Source organism: Porcisia hertigi, chromosome 16, assembly GCF_017918235.1.
Source record: "Porcisia hertigi strain C119 chromosome 16, whole genome shotgun sequence".
Lineage (NCBI taxonomy): Eukaryota > Euglenozoa > Kinetoplastea > Trypanosomatida > Trypanosomatidae > Porcisia > Porcisia hertigi.
This window is the reverse complement of record NC_090575.1, coordinates 508,180-527,715: the sequence shown is the minus strand read 5'-3', so window position 1 is coordinate 527,715 and position 19,536 is coordinate 508,180. Positions and strand designations below refer to the sequence as shown.

At 60.6% G+C, this 19,536-nt stretch overlaps 2 protein-coding genes across 2 annotated transcripts; both read left to right on the top strand.

Moving 5' to 3' along the window:
• Positions 1–127: 127 nt before the first annotated feature.
• Positions 128–5,584, top strand: JKF63_05344 (uncharacterized protein; the record flags this gene model as incomplete). The annotated part of the gene is made up of 1 exon (XM_067901307.1): positions 128–5,584. The coding sequence occupies one exon, from the start codon at positions 128–130 to the stop codon at positions 5,582–5,584; it is 5,457 nt and encodes a 1,818-aa protein (XP_067758309.1).
• A 2,461-nt stretch (positions 5,585–8,045) lies between these two features.
• Positions 8,046–18,971, top strand: JKF63_05343 (uncharacterized protein; the record flags this gene model as incomplete). Its single annotated transcript, XM_067901306.1, has 1 exon — positions 8,046–18,971. One exon carries the CDS (start codon positions 8,046–8,048, stop codon positions 18,969–18,971), a length of 10,926 nt encoding a protein of 3,641 aa, XP_067758308.1.
• Positions 18,972–19,536: the final 565 nt, after the last annotated feature.

Sequence of the window (19,536 nt, the reverse complement as noted above, 5' to 3'; positions counted from 1 at the left end):
TCTCTCTTTGTTTTTTTAACAAGCGATTAATCACGCAAAGGAGGACGGGGGAGGTATATTTTTAACAGAGACCGACGGGATCCTCCCCCCCCCCCCCCCCCCCAACTCCCAACTCCCTCTCAGCCAAATGTCCCTCACCACCGCATTTCCTTTTCATGCATACGTGGGCGATCTGCGCACGCGCACCGTCCACGAGCGTAAGGGTGGTGTTTCCCTTTCCCTCATGACCTCCGAGGACATGGCACGCCTCGCCTTTGTGGAGGTGCGCGTGCGGTGCGGGCAGGAAGATCGACTCGCGCCGTGGACACCGGCTGTGCGGCGGGATGGCACGCACGCCACATTCTACGACACGCGGATGGGCAACTTCGACGCACGCACTTTTCCCCCACAGGCGTGCACGACGTGTTGTAATACGCTCAATTCCAAATATGGCAACGAGCGCTGCCAAGGTCACTATGGGTACATCAGTATGCCGCGTCGCCACCCGAACGACCCGAACCGGTCTCACGAGCGTCTCAGCGTCATTAACCCACATCTTGTTCAAGAGGTGGAGCAGCTGCTTCAGGCTGAGTGCTTCTTTTGCCACCGTTTTCGTGTGCCCGAGTTCGATGTGATGCGCTACCAACAGGCGCTGCGGCTCGTCGATAACGGCCTGGTTGGCGAGGCATTGCGGTTCCTCAACATGGTGGCGAACGCGCACGGACAGGAAATGCGCAGTCGACGCCGCCGTGACGCTAACGAGACGGTTATCAACGACATCCCCCTCATGCTGGATCACGTCAACATGTTGCTGCGCCGCCGTGGCGCCGCTGCGCCGCCCCTGGAGAGGGGTGCGGCAAGTGATGCCGATGCACACGGCAGCGAAAATGCGGGTGCCGGTGCTCTTGATGGGACGTCGACAGTGAATGGCACCGCAGAAGGCTTCAGCAAACCGGTCCTGGACGTCCGCAACGAGATCTGCAAACGGGCACTGCGCAGCTTCCGCGAGTATGGCAACGTGTGTGCGCACTGTCAAAATATCTCACCCCGCATCACAACAAAGAATGGACATCTCTTCTTTTTCTTCAACAAGAAGAACGCCGACTTCAATGTGGCGAATGGTGGGCTGACGATTACGCAGTTGCGAGAGTGGGCAGAGATGAACGACCGCCAGGGGCGCAGCCATACGTACTTCCGCACGTCGTGGGTTCGGGAACACATCAAGCAGCTCTGCCAGCGCGAGTCCGTCATTCTGGCTGTCCTCTTCCCCCACCTCGGCGAGGCCACTTTAAATATGTCCTACACCTGCCCGCTTCCGCCGATGTATTACTACAAAGTTTTCTTTGTGGACAAGCTGCTTGTGCCGCCGCTCCCGCTGCGCCTGTCCTCGGGTGTGCAGATCTCCGAGTCCGGTGCCATCGTCCCCGACCCCGGCACACGTGCTCTGTCTGACGTCCTCCAGTTTGTCGAGCAAATCGAGGCGTACTACGTCCTAGCAAACAACTCGACTCCGGAGCGAAACCTCGTCAGCGCGGCCCAAGAAATTGCCCAGGAGCACAACCTACGGAACCTGCAGGCCAAGGTGACGGAGGTATACACGAGTGTGCTGGAGAGCTTTGCGAAGAAGGAGGGTCTGTTCCGCATGCACATGATGGGGAAGCGTGTGAACCAGGCCTGTCGTAGCGTTATTTCACCCGACTACCTCTTGGAGCCGAACGAGGTGCTGCTCCCCCGCCCCTTCGCCCGCGCGCTGACATTCCCTGAGCTCGTCAGCGGCTACTCACCAGCGCGGATGGTTTTCCTCAAGCGCTGTGTCATGAACGGTCCAGATGTGTACCCTGGAGCTACGCACTTGGAAATCGGCATGCCAAGCGGCGAGACGCGCTTCGTGGACCTGCACGTGCCGGAGCTGATTCGGCGGCAGCACGCCATGAAGTACTTTGCGATGGCACAGAACGGCTCTCTCACGGTACACCGGCACATCCTAGACGGTGACTACCTCATCTTCAATCGCCAGCCGACCCTGCACAAGGTGTCTATGATGGCCTACCGCGCCAAGGTTCTCTCCGGGCTGAAGACACTCCGCTTCCACTACGTCAACGGCAGCTCGTACAACGCCGACTTCGACGGCGATGAGATGAACATCCATGTCGTGCAGAGCCTCGAGGCGAAGGCGGAACTCGAGTGTCTGATGGACGCCAACCTCAACTACCTCGTCCCCACGTCTGGCAAGCCGATCCGCGGCTTCATTCAGGATCACGTGGTCGCTGGTGTGTTGTTGACGCTCCGAGACAAATTCCTGCCCCGTGACACCTTCGTTCAGTTGGTGTATAACGGCATCGCGCCATACATGCAGAAGCACGGCAATCCACTCAGCGCGCACGCAACGCTGACAAAGTTGATACCGACGCCCGCGGTGCTGAAGCCGCGCCCTCTGTGGACGGGCAAGCAGCTCATCTCTGTGATTGTGCACTACGTGACCGGGGTGGTGGAGAGCCCTGTCGGCGTGCCGAAGAGCAACGGCGTCAGCATGCACGGTACCTCCCTCATCCAGCCAAGCACCTACACGACCACCGACCCCTTCACCGGTGATCTCGTCTCGGCATCGAGCAAATGTATGGAGGACGGGCACGTGCAGTTCTTCGAGAGTGAGCTCATCACTGGCATCCTGTGCAAGAACCAGCTCGGCTCCAGCAACCTCTCTGTTGTGCACGTTATTCATGAGATTTACGGGCCGCACAAGGTCGGCGAGCTCTTTGGCGCGCTCGGTCGCGTGCTCTCGATGAGCCTGCAGCGTGAAGGCTTCTCCATGGGCATGGATGACATGATGCTCTTACAGGAGGAGCGACGCACCTTGCTTCTGCGTGAGCTGGACAACGCTCCCCTCAGCCTCCCCGACGACGAGACGAAGGTAATGCTGTCGATTATGCAAATGGCAACCAACATCCAGAAGGAATTCGTCCCAGGACGCATGCTACGCCCCTTCCCGCACAATCAGCTGCTCAACATGACAATGTCGGGTGCCAAAGGCAGCAACACAAACGCCATACAGATGTCTCTCGGCCTGGGCCAGCAGCTCTTCGACGGACGCCGAGTGAAGCGCATGAATTCGGGAAAGACACTGCCGCCGTTCTTCGTCGCGGAGAAGCGGGCCCGTTCGCTGGGCTACGCGATTGGTCGCTTTACCTCCGGCATTCGGCCGGCAGAGTACACCATCCACGCCATGGCCGGTCGCGATGGGCTCATCGACACGGCCGTCAAGACCTCCCGCTCCGGTCACCTGCAGAGGTGCCTCATCAAGGGCCTTGAAAGTCTCGTGGTCCAGTGGGATCACTCCGTGCGCGACGCCAACGGTAGCGTGATACAGTTCCTGTACGGAGGTGATGGGCTTGACCCGATGCGTACGTCCTCCCTACAGGCATGGGGGGTGGTCAAAGAGAACTGCATCGACTTTGGTCGCAAGATGAACGTGAACACGGGCGTGATGACAGGTGAGGAGGAGGCTGAGGAGGCTGCGTCGCACAACAGTCACGGCAAGCGCGACCGCGGCGGCGAGGCGGCTGCAGCGATGCGGGCAGCGCAGCGTGCTCTACTCGAGGCAGAGGCGCAGCAGAACCCACTCCCCGCACAGTACAAGGCTAGCCTTGAGGCTTACTTGGAGAAGGCGCAGTACCCACTCTTCAAGAAAGTATCGCAAGTTGCACGGTGGGCCAGGAATGGCGTTGTGAACGAGAAGCTGCGCGAGAAGCGCGAGGAGAGCATCCGGTACTACCGCGACGTGATGACGGAGTTGACAGCGCGACGCCGAGTGCGTGCGTACTGCGACGCTGGTGAGCCAGTCGGCCTGCTGGCGGCTCAGGCGGCGGGTGAGCCATCGACGCAGATGACGCTCAACACGTTCCACAGCGCCGGGTCGACCGTGACGCACGTGACCGAGGGTATTCCCCGACTGCGTGAGCTGCTTATCTACGCCTCTGTGCAGAAGGTGGCCGTGGTGGTGCCTGTAGAGAAAGCAAGGGAAGTGGACGAGGAGGCGATTTCTCGTATTCTGCAGGCCGGCGTATCGAAGCGACTGACAGACTGCCTGGCCCGCGTAACTGTTGCTGACGCTGCTGCCGCAGCCGCAGCCTCAAGCGCCGACGGCGGTCGTCCGGTGGCGAGGGCGTACACGACGCCGGGGTATCACTACCATGTCACCCGGGGTGCAGAGGGCACACAGGTGACAGTGGCGCTCCTTTTTTCCAAGCGACTCCTTTTGAGCAAACAACAGGCCATGTGCATGTCGAGCACGGAACACCTCCACTCCTTTTTACAAGCACTGAAGAGCTTTGCACGGCAGGTGGTGGCAGTGCTGCGGGGCCGCTCCAAGGACGAGCGCGAAGGTGCCGGCGGCCTGATGCGTGGGACGACACAAGACCCTTCTTCCCAGATGGATAACTGCGGTGCCGCGCTCGGTGGCGGCGGTGGCATGAGTGACGACGAGGACGACAACGATGAACGGTCTACCCAGATGAACACGACTGCGTTCGGGGCCGCCTCGGTGCCGTCTGCCACTGGCAGTGAGGTTGGCCGTGACGACATGATCCCAGAAGGGGACGACGACAGCGGCAGCAGTGCGAGTGACTTGGACGATGTAGACGGCTCCAGGCTGCGCAAGAGCGGCAGTGGGCATGTTCCCCTCTACAAGAAATACCGAGTGAGGGAAGACGACAACGACAACGACAACGACAACGAGGAGGAGGAGGACGGCGGCAGCGGCAACAATCTGTTGTGTAGGGGCTTTGGCAATGATGGCGCCAATGGAGAGGCGGCTGCCGCACCGTCTGCGAATGCGAGTTACGACTCTTTCCCCACGGTGCACGCCGTTTACGGTGGCAAAAAGTTCCGCGTCGAGATTGCGCCGCTGCTGCGGGAGGCGGCCATCCGTGACGGGGTAACACCCCTGCCGGAGGATCTCTTCGTTGTGAATGTGGTGCTGCAGACTCCGGACCAGGTAGTTGCTGTAATCCCGGATGTGATCGAGAGTGCGCTGGTGCAGCAGACGTTCCCATCGTGGCTCACACAGTTTGACACTGTCTCGTACACACGCAAGGCCGAGGACCCGACGTCCGGGGAATTGGTCTTTCAGGGCAGCGCGGCAACGATCCGGAGCGTGACGGCGTTTCTCGCTCTCTTCACCGTTCGCGCACGCGCCATCAAGTTGCACAAGGCGCGCTCCACCGACATCCGCGACATGTGCACCTCCTTCGGCGTGGAGAGCGGCTACCAATCTCTCTTGGATGAGCTGGAGAAGCTTTTCAAGCGCTATTCTGTCGACTACCACCACCTCACCCTCGTCGCCGATGCAGCAACGCACCGTGGGGTGTGGGAGAACTACAACTTCACCGGCGTCATCTCTTACAGCGCCAGTCCGCTCTTCCAGATGACCTTTGCGTCGTCAAAGCGCTTCCTGCACACCGCCCTGACGCGAGGTGTCGGCGACGAGTTGAACTCCATCAGCTCCGCTATCATGGTTGGCGAGCGGCCTCGCGTTGGAACGGCTTTGGTCAAAGTGGGCCAGGACCCGCAGGTCTTGCGCGACGTCATCGAAAAGAACTTTTCCTGATGACAGGCCTCTGTGTATGTCTACGCAGGAGATGCATTAGCCCGCCCCCACCCCCGCCCTCGCCCTCGCCCTCGCCCCCGCCCCCCAAAAAAAAAATTTAAAAAGAAAGTACCGATTTTGTTGAGTCCCTCTCGATGCTTTGGACTGCTTCATCGGCCATAATTTTGCAATATGGTGCTGTCCACCGACTCGAAAGGCATGTCCTGTGTATCGAGTCCGAAGTGGCATCGCGCATCATTGGTGAACATGAAAAAAAAAAGGAAGGGGTTGACGGGTTTTGGGGGTGTCGGGGTGGGGGCGGGGCGAGAGTGTTGGCGTCTTGTCGACTTGATGAATGATCGAACCGTTTATTAATTTTATGTTGTTGTTTTTTTTTTTGCCGGGTGTTTGATGGGTTGGCGCTCGCGTCCGTTCATCTGTTGGTTGTATATATACACACATATATATGTATGTATATATACATGTGTGTTTGTGTGTGTGCGCTAAAGTGTGATGTTAATGAATAAATCCGGCATTTCTCCCTTCCAAGCACCACCCACCGCCCATCCCCATTTTTTTTTCTCCTCCTCGTGACTCACTCACTGACACCACAGGTGCAAGGCCGCAGACCCGTCTCGTCTATGTGAAAGTATGTGTGTGTGTGTGTGTGTGTATGGGAGGGTGGAGTGAACTCTGCGTGTGATGAGCGGTGGTGGTGGTGGTGGATGGGAAAAGGAATCCGTGTTGCTTCCTTACGGTTTAGCCTCTCTTTCTTTAACGCTGTGTGTTGTGACAGCACTTCGAATTTAACGTCTTGTCTGAACCCCTTCGCTCGTTTTCTTCGTTTTTGCGGTGCCCCCCCCCCCCTCACACACACACACACCATCCCCCTCCCTCCCTCCCTCCCTCAGACTAATACACTCATACAAATCGCGTATCATGTGTGTGTGTGTGCGCGCGCGCGCGGCTGTAAAGTCCAAAATGCAGATGAGCTTATGCGCAGGTGGTGCTGTGGTAGGGTTTGGGGAGGGGGGGGCGTCACAATCTCTCGAGTCGTCTTTCAGGGACAGGGAGGAAAATACTTGAAGGGTGTGTGAGCTCCCCCTCCTCCTCCTCCCCACATACACACACCTCACCACAGCACCACCACCTGTCTCCCCGATACGCGTGAGTGGAATCCAAAGCCAAGAGTAGCCGTTGTACGGTGAGGTGGCGCTATAAAACCGGACGCGCTTTTTCTCCCACCGCGTTTGCCATTCATTTCTTTTGCTGTCGCCTCAAACATCCACGCTATCCTCTTCTTCTATCTGGGCATCTGTGTCGTCATTACTGGTCCCCATCCACTCTGTGAATCTCCGTCACCAGCTTCACTCCCCGCTCAGCTTCTTCGGACGCGAGCAGCTCTCCTCATTCACACAGAGAGTAACGTACACGGTGAGTGGAGACCACCGCCACGGAATAGATACGTCCTCGTGCACACATATTTACACAAGCGTCCGCCCCTCCCTCCACCCCAACGAAAAAATAGTCATATATCGATTCGGTCTGTGCCCACTGGCGTGTAGCAGGTGGGTACGCCGTAGGCGGAGAGCACTTCAAACGTGCACACCATCCTCTCTACATCTTCATTACAGCTGCTGGCCATTTTCGCCTCACCAGCCTCCCCTTTCTCACGCACACTGCTGTGTATCCGGCCTTCGCTTGACAGCTGGCTCTGCATCTCGAAAGATAAAAAGCCCAGCTGGAAGGGTGGGCATCTCGTATCGCTCTCTCACTCTGTGGGTGCTCCGCTTTTTTCTTTTTCTGTCACCCATCCGCTCAAGGTGGTGGGTGACAAAGGAAGGTGCGTGTGTAGGACTGTTGTGTACAGGCGCCTCCACCCCCTCTCTCCCCCTCACCCCCTCACCCCCACACCCCCTCCCCCCTCACCCCCTCACCCCCACACACCCCACACACCCACCCACACTTTTAAAATATTTATTTTGTTCCCCCTGTATGCTTTAAAGCTTTTTCACAGAAGTGAAACGCCACCAAATTAATTCTTTTGGCCCCTCCCCTCCCCTCCCTCCCCTCCCCTCCCTCCCTCCCCCGGGGGGAAACTTTGCGCCGATTACTGCGTGCGTCATCACGTGTAACTATTAACGAAGAAGGCGAAGAGTACTCGCATCGACGCGCGAGGCTTCACGGCCCCTCGCTCGCTCTCTCTCTCGCTCTGTGTGTGTGTGTGTGTGTGTGTGTGTGTCATTGTAGCTCTTTACTCATGCGGTCTCGTCGTGTCCTCGTCTGCGCGCTCGGCGCAGCAACGGCTGCGGCTCCGAGCACGCCAACTGCACCCAGCGCCACCATCAACCCCGCGCTGCACCAGCAGCATCGACCCCGGTTGGGACCAAGCAGGCACACCTTTGCCCCACAAAAGCGTGGGTCCTTCGCACCGAATCACTCCGCGGGCGAGAGCAGGTCAGACGCGTCAGGACCGCACCCAATGGTGGTAGAAAACAGCGACACTGCACCAGATCCCCAGAATGACCCTGAGCCACAGCAACTCGCTTCTGATGCAGCAGAGCAGGAGAACCTGGGAGATACCCCGACACTTGACATGACAGAGGACGCGGCTGCCACTGCTTCGACTACCGGCGGTAGTGATGGCAGCGGCCCATCGTCTGCGCAACCGGTTCCGGGCACTAGGCGCGACTTTGAATGGAAACAGGAGCGTGTGCGCCTCGCGAAGCTGCGTCGGCGTCTTCTTATTGGAGCTCACAGTGCTCTCCAGAGCCTCGCGGGGGAGGATCGCCGTGCCCACACACCGCGTCTGGCTGTTGAGAAGGCCACCATCATCCCCAATAGTGCCGCCCCGGTCACGGACAGCCGGGATGCTGAGAGCAGTCTTCCTGAGGCACCAGCGAGATTGTGTGTCAAGGAACCGCAACCTCTCCTGACTCCAGACGGCGGCGGCGTTTCTACACAATCAGCAACAGCACGGCTGTCGATAACTGAAGCGCTCCGTGTGTTTGCCAATACCTTTGCCCTGACGCTGCACTCAACATCACAGCAGTGGCGCACGCGCTTCAGCGCCGCCACTTCCCCGGTGCTGCCGGTGTTTTCCAGTCCGTCCTCTGTTTCCATCACGGGAACACCGCTGTCCTTGTCCTTTCTCCGTGCACCATTGGGGATCGTCGCCGCACCTTGTGCCTTGGGCTCGGTGACACAGCGGACCATGGTGATCGAAGAGACGGCACCGCTACGGTGGCTGGAGACCTCCTTTGTAGATCTTTGCGATCGCCTCTTGAGAGAGATTTATGACCACTATGGAAGTGCGACGGGGCCGCACGGTCTGTTGTCACAGGTACAGGATCAGGCTGCCGTCTTGCTGCGCGCAGTTGATCAGGAGACTCGGGCTGTCAATAGCTACGCCCTCCACGTGATGCGCCGGCAGTGTAGGAAAGACGCCATCGCCGCGGCAGGGAGAGGCAGAGCCACTGGCAGGCGCAAGTCGTCGACTCGGGCTCCGAAAGACACGAACGTCGAGGATACCTTGCAGAACACCCTGGAGCGCCTGGGTCAGCAGTTGCACCTGGTTCACGCCTGGATCATCCACTTGTGCACCGATGGAGACGAGGGCGATGCGGTGGCGACTACTGCAGAGGCTGCCGCTTGCGTGGCGCAGCGCGCACTTCGCTGGGGCACGCTGCGGACTGCGGTGGTGACCTCGGCCGTTACTCTGAACGATGTGAGGTGGATGTTTGCGGTGGCCCTACTGGAGTGCCTACACACGCAGACGTACAGATTCCACCATGCGAAGGCCGCCGCCGCTGACAGGGACAAAACAAGGGGCCCAGCTGTCGTTGTGGAGGCTCATCACCTTCGTGGACTTGCGGCCCTCACGGATTTTGCAATGGAGCAGCGTCTTGAGGTACCCCCGCTGCTCGCTGCGCAGCCGAACAATCGTGGGGCAGAGACACTCCCCCCCGCTGTCCTCTCGCAGGAGGAGCCCCTTCTAGAGGTTATAATGCTCTACCATGCCCTTTTACCGACCTACGCACTTCTGTTGCCGTTGTATCACCGGGTCGTGGTGCTCGCCACGACACCAACCGCTACACCGTCCAAGGAGCGCTACACTCTTTTGAAGCCGGGCTCGTCGGTACCACTTGCCTTTTCTCTCAGTGATACCGATTCGCATGCAGAGGCAAATCAATGGCAAGAGCAGGATGCTCTCACTGCCTCGAGAGGGGAGGATAGCAACGGGAGACTCAGTGATGAGGCGCGAAAGCTGGCAGATGTACGCACCGCGGAGGCATCACCCCTGCGAGTCTGGGATGCCCTAGTCCAGCACTGGGAGCGGGAGCAGCAGCAGATACGCAGTGAGGGTGTCGCGGCAGTTGTGTGGTGGCTGCGTATACTGCCCTCGTGGATCAGTACCGCCACCGATGCGCTGCAGCTGCGCTTTATACTCGTCGGCAGCGGCCACGCTGATGCTCTGCGCACTGCTGACCCCTTGCAAGTGTTGGGTAATCGCGCAGCCGCGGTGCTGCGCGACGCGTTGAACTTCGATAGGAACGAATATGAGCGCAGCCGTGGCGCGCAGCGACTGCTGGCCACCAGATCGACATTCACAAGGAGCGGCGTATCCTGTTTTGACGATGCCGGCATTAGTAATGGCGGCAAGGCAGACAGTGTCAGCGAGTCCGGCACCACCTCAGCCCCGGCGGCGGGGGTTACGGGGGAGGGGGGCGCGTGTGGGGGTTCGGGTGGCGCCGGTGGGCGCACCGGCGATGCCCCGCCACCGCTGCGCCGTCAGCGTGGCAAGCGCTCCCTCTTTTACAAATCACCGAGCGAGGCCAACGGCGGCGTTCTTGTACGAGAGGGTCAGGATGCATCGGCGAGGCGGTCTGGCAACGGCCTCTGCGGTTCGACCCGCTCACGCTTCGAATCGCGCAGCCGCGCTGGCGCCGGCTTCGCAGCCATGTTCTCTTCCCCCACCCTAGATGCCTTTGGTGGGATTCGAAGATGCGCTGACGATGATGCACCTGGTGCGGGTCAACTCCGTCACGGACGTGCCGCCTCAGCGTCCGCCGCAAAAAAACGCAGCACGAGTTCCATAATCCAGGCTCTTGTGCTGTCGAGTGAGTCGCCCATCATCCTTAGTACTCTCTTCCGCCTTGACGCACAGCGGCGTCAGAGCTGCTTCGAGGAAGCCTGGGCGGCCACCGTGCACGCCCAGAGCGAACTGTGGCGCCTCCTGTACGCCCTCCCTCCAGCGGCGGGGGCGGCGAACGAGGCCGCCAGTCACAAGAAAGTAAATTCTGCCACGTTGCTGCGCAACGCTCTGCCGGGCGCCGTGATGTCTCTCGTTGGCGCTACTACAGTGAAGGAGTCATCTGGGGTCGCCAACGGCCCCGACCAGCGCGGTGCCGCCGCCACTGCATCCCCCCCAACGTCCTCGGTGCAGATACAGATGCGAGAGGAGACATTGCGGCGGGTGTTGTGCGTACTTCAAAGTGCGCAACAGCAGTTTGGGTTGTCACTCTTCGAGTCGCTCCACCACCTCATGGTTTCCATTGCAGAGGTTCTGCTACGCATCGAACACATGAACGACAGCGCGCCCAGCTCGCTTCGGACGCTGCAGGAATCGAATGTTGGTAAGCGTACACTTCTTGATCGCGTGCGGCAGCGGCAAGCCTTCGTCAACGTCCTCAACATCGGTGCTGCACTACTGCTGGCAGGGAACCCGCTGCCGTGGGAGAGCGCGCAGGCTGCATGGCAGTTGCAGCAGCAGCTTCGGTACCCACGGGTCGCGCTTCACGCGGACTCCACAGTACCACGTGCACGGTTTGTGCCGGTCGCTGACGATGAATTCGCTGTACAGTGGATGAAGGCCGTCGTCAAGGATATGTCGCTGCTGCATGTGTCTTGCAGGCAACATGCCGATGTGGTGCTAACCAACGCACTGGAGATGCTGCGTGTTCTGCAAACACCATCTACCTGCGCGTCGCTTCCGTTTATTGCAAAACAAGTGACCCTCGTCGCCCTGCTGCGCAGCCTCTCAGTTCTCGCAGGGCAGTGGCGTCAACGCAGGGACGCGACGCAGAAAGGATTCCGCGTGCGCCAGGTCGCAGGGCTGGCCGAGGTGAAGTACGATGAGGTTATGCGACTGTACCACGCTCTGCTCGATCTCCTACGCGACGATGGTGCACTGCGACTGCTCTGCTGCAACGCCACATTTGTTGGAGAGCTGTTCGAGATTCACGTGCGTCTCAAGGCGGACCTCACGTCACTAATCGAGTGGGCAGACACGCACCTCCTGCCGTCCGTCTTGACGGTGGTCGTGGCCGCCCTGCATCGGTCCCAGTCAACCGACAACGCCTCCGCGCATGCTGACGTGTGCGAGGCGACGCTGGTGCTGCTCTCCCAGCTGTCCCGCTACGCTGCGAATCCGCAGATGTCCGTGGTGGACGTTGTGCGGACGCAGTGGAACCAGGTGTTGCTCCAGGTGAGCCTCTACTGCATTCGGACGGCGGGTAGAGGCGGACGGAAACGGGCCCCCGACTACGGGTTGCCTCCGCCTGTTTTGCCTAACATGGATGATATCGCAGCGCCGCACCAGCAGCTGCACGGAGCAGACGCCGCGGCGGTCGCCGCGGCAGCGTCAAGGCAGTGGGTGGAGGCCTTCACTGGCGGCCGCACGCCTTTGTTTCTTGCTTTACTCCATCGTAGCGAGGCCCTCTTAGGGAATGCGAGCGGCTTGCAGTCTCGCTCTGCCGAGGTCGCCGAGACCACGACGTCGGCCCTTGCGGCGTACATTGCCGCGTGGGGCGAGCGGGTGCGGTTCGGTGGGCGCGACTGGGACACCGACCACTCAGTAATCCACGAAGACATTGCTGATGATCCGACAGTAGCCACGTGCGAGCTGCTGGCGCTTCTGCAGGTCTCCTACGAGGCGGTGCAGGCGTTCTGTGAGATCACCAGTCCTGCTCTCCAGGCCTGTGCCGCGGTGGCACCGTTTATGGCTGCGAATCCCAACAGTACTCGCCAATTGGGCTTCCTCGTGCGGTTTATGGAGCAGCACCTACGTGTGCAGGAGCGCCTGTCCCGCCTCGCCGATGATGAAGTGGATGCCTTCATATTGCCTTCGCGCACAAGAGAGCGGGCCGTGTCCCCGGTGGCGGGGGCCGGGGCGAAGCAATCGGCATCGTCCCCCTCGTCCAGCTTGGCGGTTTCCGCAGCCACAGTCAGTGAGACCGCACCGCTGGTACTGTTGGATTTTGTTGGTTACCTTAGCAGCAGAAGTGTGTGGGCGATGGTGACGTGGGCGTGCAACATTGCGGAGACTGTTGTGAAGATTGAGCTAAAACATCACCGTCACATCCCTGAAGCCGTGAAGGCGGTGGCCACCACAGCGATTTTATCTCAGATCCGCGCGGTCCCGCCGCCCCTTCGTGGGGCTGGCAAGCCACCGGTGAACATACTGAGAGCGCTGCTCGGCCTTTCCGATGTCGTTGCAGGAACCACCGAGTCTTTGCTTGGCTATCATCGACGCTCTGTGATTCGCGGTCTGCTAAGCAGCCCGACGCGCGATCAGTACCGCGTGGTGACCTTTGGGCTCAAGCAGGCCACTGCATACGTCCAGGAAGAGGCGCGGCAGTACCACGGGCAGCGTGGGGACGAAAGCGATACCCATGACGCGAGCGCATCGGCGATGGTCGACGGCGACCCTGCAGATGTCTTGCAGAGGGCGGCACATACAGAGGAGGCGGGGGAGGCTTACAGCACCGATGAGACGCTGCACTTCCGAATGAATGCCGATGGCACCATCGACCGAACCTGGCTGGCGACCGGCGCTCCAGGGCTACCCGCCCCACCGCGGCAGCAAGAAGTTGGAATCTACTACGTAAAGGTGTGGGCCGCGTACGCCGCCCAGGAGCGCCTCCGCGCCACAGCGGGTAGTGTGGCGGGAGCGCCAGAAATTCTAACTCCGTACTTACGCACGGATCTAAACCGTGAATATCGCTTCTTCCTGAGCTGCCTCGTGTGCCTCGTTGATGCGTGCATGGAGTCTGTGCTGCTCTATCTGCAGCGCCTTCAGGGCGACGGCGAAGAAGACATTCGCCTTCTCGTTGAGGCCGCCGTATTAGAGCTGTGCCGCACCGTATCAGCGACCATTCACGCACTTCTCAGCCTCACACCAGAGGTCCGTCGCGCATGTTGTCAGCGGGAAGCGTCCGAGCTGCTTTGGTCCTCGTTGTGCATCATCTCCACCATCAGCGCCGTCGTGCCGCGCGACCCGCAAGAGCGCTTCTTCACGCCTCGGTGCACAGAGGCGATTGGACGTGTCTTCTCGCTGACGCGCCGGTTGGTGGACGATGTAATCGAGACCATGGCGACCACGGTCACTCCCATTGGTGGTGCTGCCGACTCCACCACAGTACGAGGCGAGGCTGCCACCACCGTGGCAGCCACTAGGGAAGCGGATGTCTCTCTCGCACACCGTCCTCTTTGCACAGCGCTGGTACGCGGTGCGCAGCTCCTCATGCGGGACCCCCATAGCTCCCAGCGGATGTCGATACGCTTGGCTATGCGCCAGCGTGAGCGAGATGATCTTTCGGCTGTCCTTGTGGCGCTGCAGGTGCTGATCAAGTCTACCGCTGCATATGAGCCCGGTCGCCGCCTCCTCCACCACGTCTGGACACGACTCGCCGCAGAACTCAGCCAACCGCTGCTGGACTCTGCCGTCGCCACTGCTGCACAGCCGCACCTTCCCGCCTCAAAATCAAAGAAGGCAAAGAAGCCCGCAGCGTCTACACTGAGAGACGCATCCCAGGCCCAGCTAAATGTCGCGGCAACGGTCATCTCGCGAAGCGAGTACGGCGCCGTGCTGCGCGGGCTTGCGGCAGTATGCGCAGCACCGTCGCACAGTTTAGGTACAGACGGGAAACTGGAAGTAGACGAGAATGCTGACGATGCTGCCAACTCGGCGGGGCCGGGACTAGTGGTGGTGTGCGACGTGGCTGCTGCGGTTCAGCACGTCGTCGAGGACGCTGCTGGTATTGAGGAAGAGCGAAGAAGATGCCTAAACCAAAGCGCCAGCCAAGAAGAGTGGCACTATGCCGGCGTCGCCAACTCGGACGGGCTCGCCTCCCCTACTGCTGTTGGTGGTCTCACATCACCACTCCTGCTGCATCTGGCTCAAGATGTGTCGTCGGGGCTCCCTTCGTTCAGCGTTGCTGAGGCAATGGAGAGCGGCGCGATGCCGGCCACGGCCATTGTGGACGCCGTCATCACACACGCCGCCGCCACGGTGCGCGCTGCCGGTGGACGCTCGTCGCTCGATACCGCCTCCGTTCCAGGTGTGATACGCGGCGGGTCAGTTGCAGATGGCGTCGTAGCCGATGTTGAGGACGATCCTGCAACGGCAGTGGGCTTTTTGCGTCTCGCTCGAGAATTCCAGCGTCATGTGACGGAGCTGCTCTCGCTCGTGTCCCTGCGCGACATCACCGCACGGCCGCAGGCTGAAGTGCTGTTTGCCTGCATAGGCCTCCTACACGGCACCGTCTCTACCGCGGCGGAGGACAGGGTGTGGGAGCTGATGGCCACCAAATGGAGTGCGGAGTTACTTGCTCCTGGCGAGCAGACCTTTCTGCGGCTGCAGGAGTTGGAGCTGGCGAAGGTGCGTGAGCTGCGTGCAATGACATTGCGAGATGCGCGGTCGGCGTCCGGTGCACCCTCTCGTGGCGGAGCTCCTGGGGTGTCGCATAGCAATGGCAGCAGCCCACACAGCTCGTTGCCATGGGGTGCTGCAGTGCTGGACATGTTTAGTGCTGCCGGCCGCACGCCGACCGCGAGATCTGCGCAGGTGAGCGACGAGTTGAGTGTACTGGCAGCAGCGGAGTGCAGTATGCGGCACCACTGGTGCGCCGACGGATCCGACCTTCCTCGCCACGATGATGTGTCGCGCATGTGGCCCGGCGATGGGAGCCTCAGAAAGAGCCCGCGGGGGGAAGGCATGCATCACCCCACTCAGGAGCAGCGGGGCAACGACCCTGTGAGCTCATTGAGGCTTGACCCGCAAGCCACTGGCATGGCAGCCCTCGCAGCCATGCCAGCCCCTATACCCATACCAGTGGTACTCACCATCTTCAAGGTGCTTGGTCGGCGCCCGGTCGAGCACCCTGTACCGGGCGCTCAGGCCGGATCCACGCAGGCCTTTGACATGCGCAAAGGCGGTATGACAGCCAACCAAGCGGCGGTGACCGCCTCGTGGCTGGCCAAGGGCGGCAATGACGGCAGCGACATGAACGACACCAGCGGGCGAGACACCGGAGCGGAGTGGGACTCCTTTAGGGCATTCGCCGAGGTGTTTCTGACCTACACGGCGCGTGCATACTGGCTGCTGCGACCGCGGTTGGATGACAATGCGTGGGCTGTATGGGCCATCATGGAGAAGAGCATGGCTGTGTACCCGACGGACAACGGCGTGCGGCAGCGAGAGTGGGACCGGGTGTGCCGCCAGTGGCGCCTGCCGGTGAGTCTTGACCGCGCTCATGCGGCGGCGGGGCAACTCTTCACGGGGGGGCAGCGGCACCACATCAAAGCATGGACGACAGCACTTTGTCCGGCTGCCTGCGGCGAAGGTACGTCGACGTCGGTGAGCCCCAAAGCAGCAGAGGAGGCAGAGGAGGTGGTCGTACTCCGGTACTTGCAGGCGGCTTCTCTCTATCTTCATCTTCTGGCGATGACGATGCTCCTCCTCTCACGACTTGGCATGTTCGGGGACCTGCCCAAGGCTTCCATCGATGTGGTCCGTCGGCGGGTGCAGGCGCAGGTGCTGCAGCACCGCTCACCTGGTGATCGCAGCGCCACCGCCGCCGCTTCCTCTGCCTCTGCCGTTTCGAGGGAGGCCTTGACGAGGGAACTTGCAGCCATGGCACAGGAGCGCCAGACGCAGCCGTCCTTTGTAAACCGAAACCTTTTTGAGGGTGCCACGCTTCAACTCCTAAATGTGCTCTGGTGCGTCGTGCGGCATGCAGACTCTCTCACGCACACAGCCACAGATACAGTGGTGGCGCGGTTTCAGGCCGCCGACGCGACTGCTTTGAGGGCATCTGCGGCGCCCCCGCATCCGCGCGCCACGCAACTGAGAGCGTCCTCCGAATCCGCTATCGTCTCCTACGCGGACCACGTGCGCATCATGGTGGCCGGAGTTGTGCAGGATACGCTGGACATGGTGACGAGTTTGGGAAGTCGTGTGCCCGTCACGCTGCCACACCTCGCTGTCAAAGCACTCCTTACGAGCGGCTTTTCGTGTGAGCCGCTAACCCTGCGGCTGCCGGCACACGACGCCCCTAATGCAGCTACCACATCATCCTCGAGTGCTCACAACGATCGGTCCGCCACGCATACAGACGGCACCAACAACTGCTCGTCCGCACTGGCGGTCAACGTCATCGCCAAATATCTCAGCACTACCGCCTCTGGTCCCTCACCGATGGCGCTTGATGCTACGCTCTTTGTTGCCCCTGCAGGGGCAGCGGCTCCGCTGTCGTCGACACCAGATGTTGCCGTAACACGCTCCTTCAACCTCGTTGCGAGACCCGAACTCTTTGTTGGGAGTCCAACCATGCTAGCAATATTAAGCCCACAATTTGTGCGCAGCACGATCTGCAGGTCACTGGAGGCCAGCGCCACCTCTTCAACTCTGCTGCCTGTCGCCTTGGCTCTTGAATTCTACCTCTCTCGGCATGGTGTTCCATTGGCACCGCTCCTGGAGGCGACCACGGAGCTGCTGACGGCCTGCACACTCCGCAACAATGCCGTTCACATGTACTGTGAGCGCCTCGCCAGTGAGCTGACGTCGCGTAAGGAATTCCGGCAAGCCTTGGCCCCACCGACAATCGCCTCAGCCGAGCAAGGCGCCGCTGGGTCGATCTCCAACGAGATTGTGATATCCTTTCTTGCCGCCATCGCGCGGCGGGACGTGTTAGTGACCAAGAAGACGCTCGCCTATCTCCTGCACTCCGTCATGCGAATGCGGCCGGACGTGTTTGGGCAACCGCCCACGGAGAACCGCCAGGGCAAGCTGACTTTGGTACAGGTGGGTACGACGGTGGACTCCGCCATCGACACCTCAAACCCTCTTTATACACCCGCACAACCGGCGGCGAAGCAGGGCAACAGCGACGTAGACGGCCCGCGCGACTCGGTCGCGGTGATGAACGCCTTCAGCCTGGAGAAGTGGAGTGACGCGACGGCCATGACACACCGTAAGGCACTGGCCGCGCTCACCATCTCGCTCCCCACCGTGGTGGAGGTGGCCATGCACATGGACTCCATGCGGTCGCTGGACCCATCGGAGTGGCGGCGCGCCATCCAAATGCTTAAGACCGCTGACGAAGCACGCCGTGAGCGTGTCGCCGTTCACCGGTCACATGCGCAGGCCGCCATTCAGCAAGGGCACGTCGGTTCTGAACGAGGGGGCGAAGAAAGTGATGCTCAAAGACCACCGCGCGTTGACTCGACCGCCGCCGCGGCCGGAAAGTTGGACGCATCTCTGCACCTGGAGGACCCGTTCGACTTCGGTGTAGGGATGCTCCATCTCCGTTATGCACTCCGCAAGATTGTGCACGCCTCGCTGCGGCGGCTGCTACACCAGCAAGGGCCTCGGATGTTGGCGGATGTGGCGTCCATCCTGCAGATGGTCGACCCTGCCTTGCAGCAAACGAGGACACTGACCCAAGCGTCGTCCTCCGTGGCGGACCCACGAGACGTTGGTGCGAGAGGGAGACACCCGTCGCCCTCGTCTGGGGTGCGCGGAGTCTCTGTGCATGGTGTTGGCCCCTCCGCAGATCATCCCCGTCCGTTTGATGGCGTGCTAGCTGGCACCACACGTGTGTTGCTCTCTCGCGCTGTTCTCTGCGCACAGGCGATCGGCTACGACAGCACTGGGGCGGCACTGGAGATGTCGCCGCGCAATGACTCGTCGCACCCGCAGGGGGCGCAGCCAGTGCTGAAGCTGCCCGTCCCGGCACTTCAGCCATCCGCTGTGGAGGCGGCCATCTCAGCGACAGCGAGCGCCTCTGCTCACCACCTCGGCAAAGGGCGTCAGGTGCGAGTTGGTCACAGCACTGGCAAAATCGGGCAATTAAGCAAAGAGGAAAAGGCCACGGTGCATCAGCGCGTAGAACTGGAGCGGGACGCGGCGACAACGGTGGGGCTCACTACGGTCCAGCTTCCACCGCAGGGTGTGCGGCGCATTTTGCGAGCGCTGCGCTTCACCCGACGCCACGTGGCGATGAAGCAGCGTCAGCAGGAGTATCGCAAACGCCGTGAGAGGCGCCATGAAAAGCCCCGCGGCAGCGGCAGCCTCCCACATCATGCGGAGTCCAGCGGCGGACGCACTCTTGTCGGAGGCTTGTAGCCGTCCATGACAGTCTTTATGCCACCGGTGTTTGTGTGTGTGTCTGTTGACTGGGGTGTATCCCTTGAGTAGACGAGAGACGCAGTCAAGGTGGACGACGCTCGCCTGCTTGGCGAGTGGTGTCTTCCTATTTGTCACGCCTCACTGCCAAGTTCCCAGCACCACACACCCAAGAACACACACTCTTCTACAATCTCATCATGCACTGCCACCACTGTGTCTGTCGCCGTGGATGCTAGGGGAGACGGCGAGTATGGGATAGCGGGGGAAGGGGGGCATGACATGGGGCCAGGGAAGGTCTGTGCCAAGTAAACGTGTCCCGAAAAGTGTTTTTTTATCAAATATCATCTACCCCAGCCACAGGGAAGGTGACGCAGAGAACCGAGAGCGCGCATATCCCTGTGCGAGAGCACCACGCGCTCAGGTGCACAAGGGTGGGGGTATGCCTATTCTACCTCTCCGACACACGTCCAGAGCTATCATATGTTTTTACAACCCCACTTGCACAAGAGGTTCGTGACCAGACCGCTGTCTCTTCTGCCCCTCCTCATCGTTCAGCTTCTCC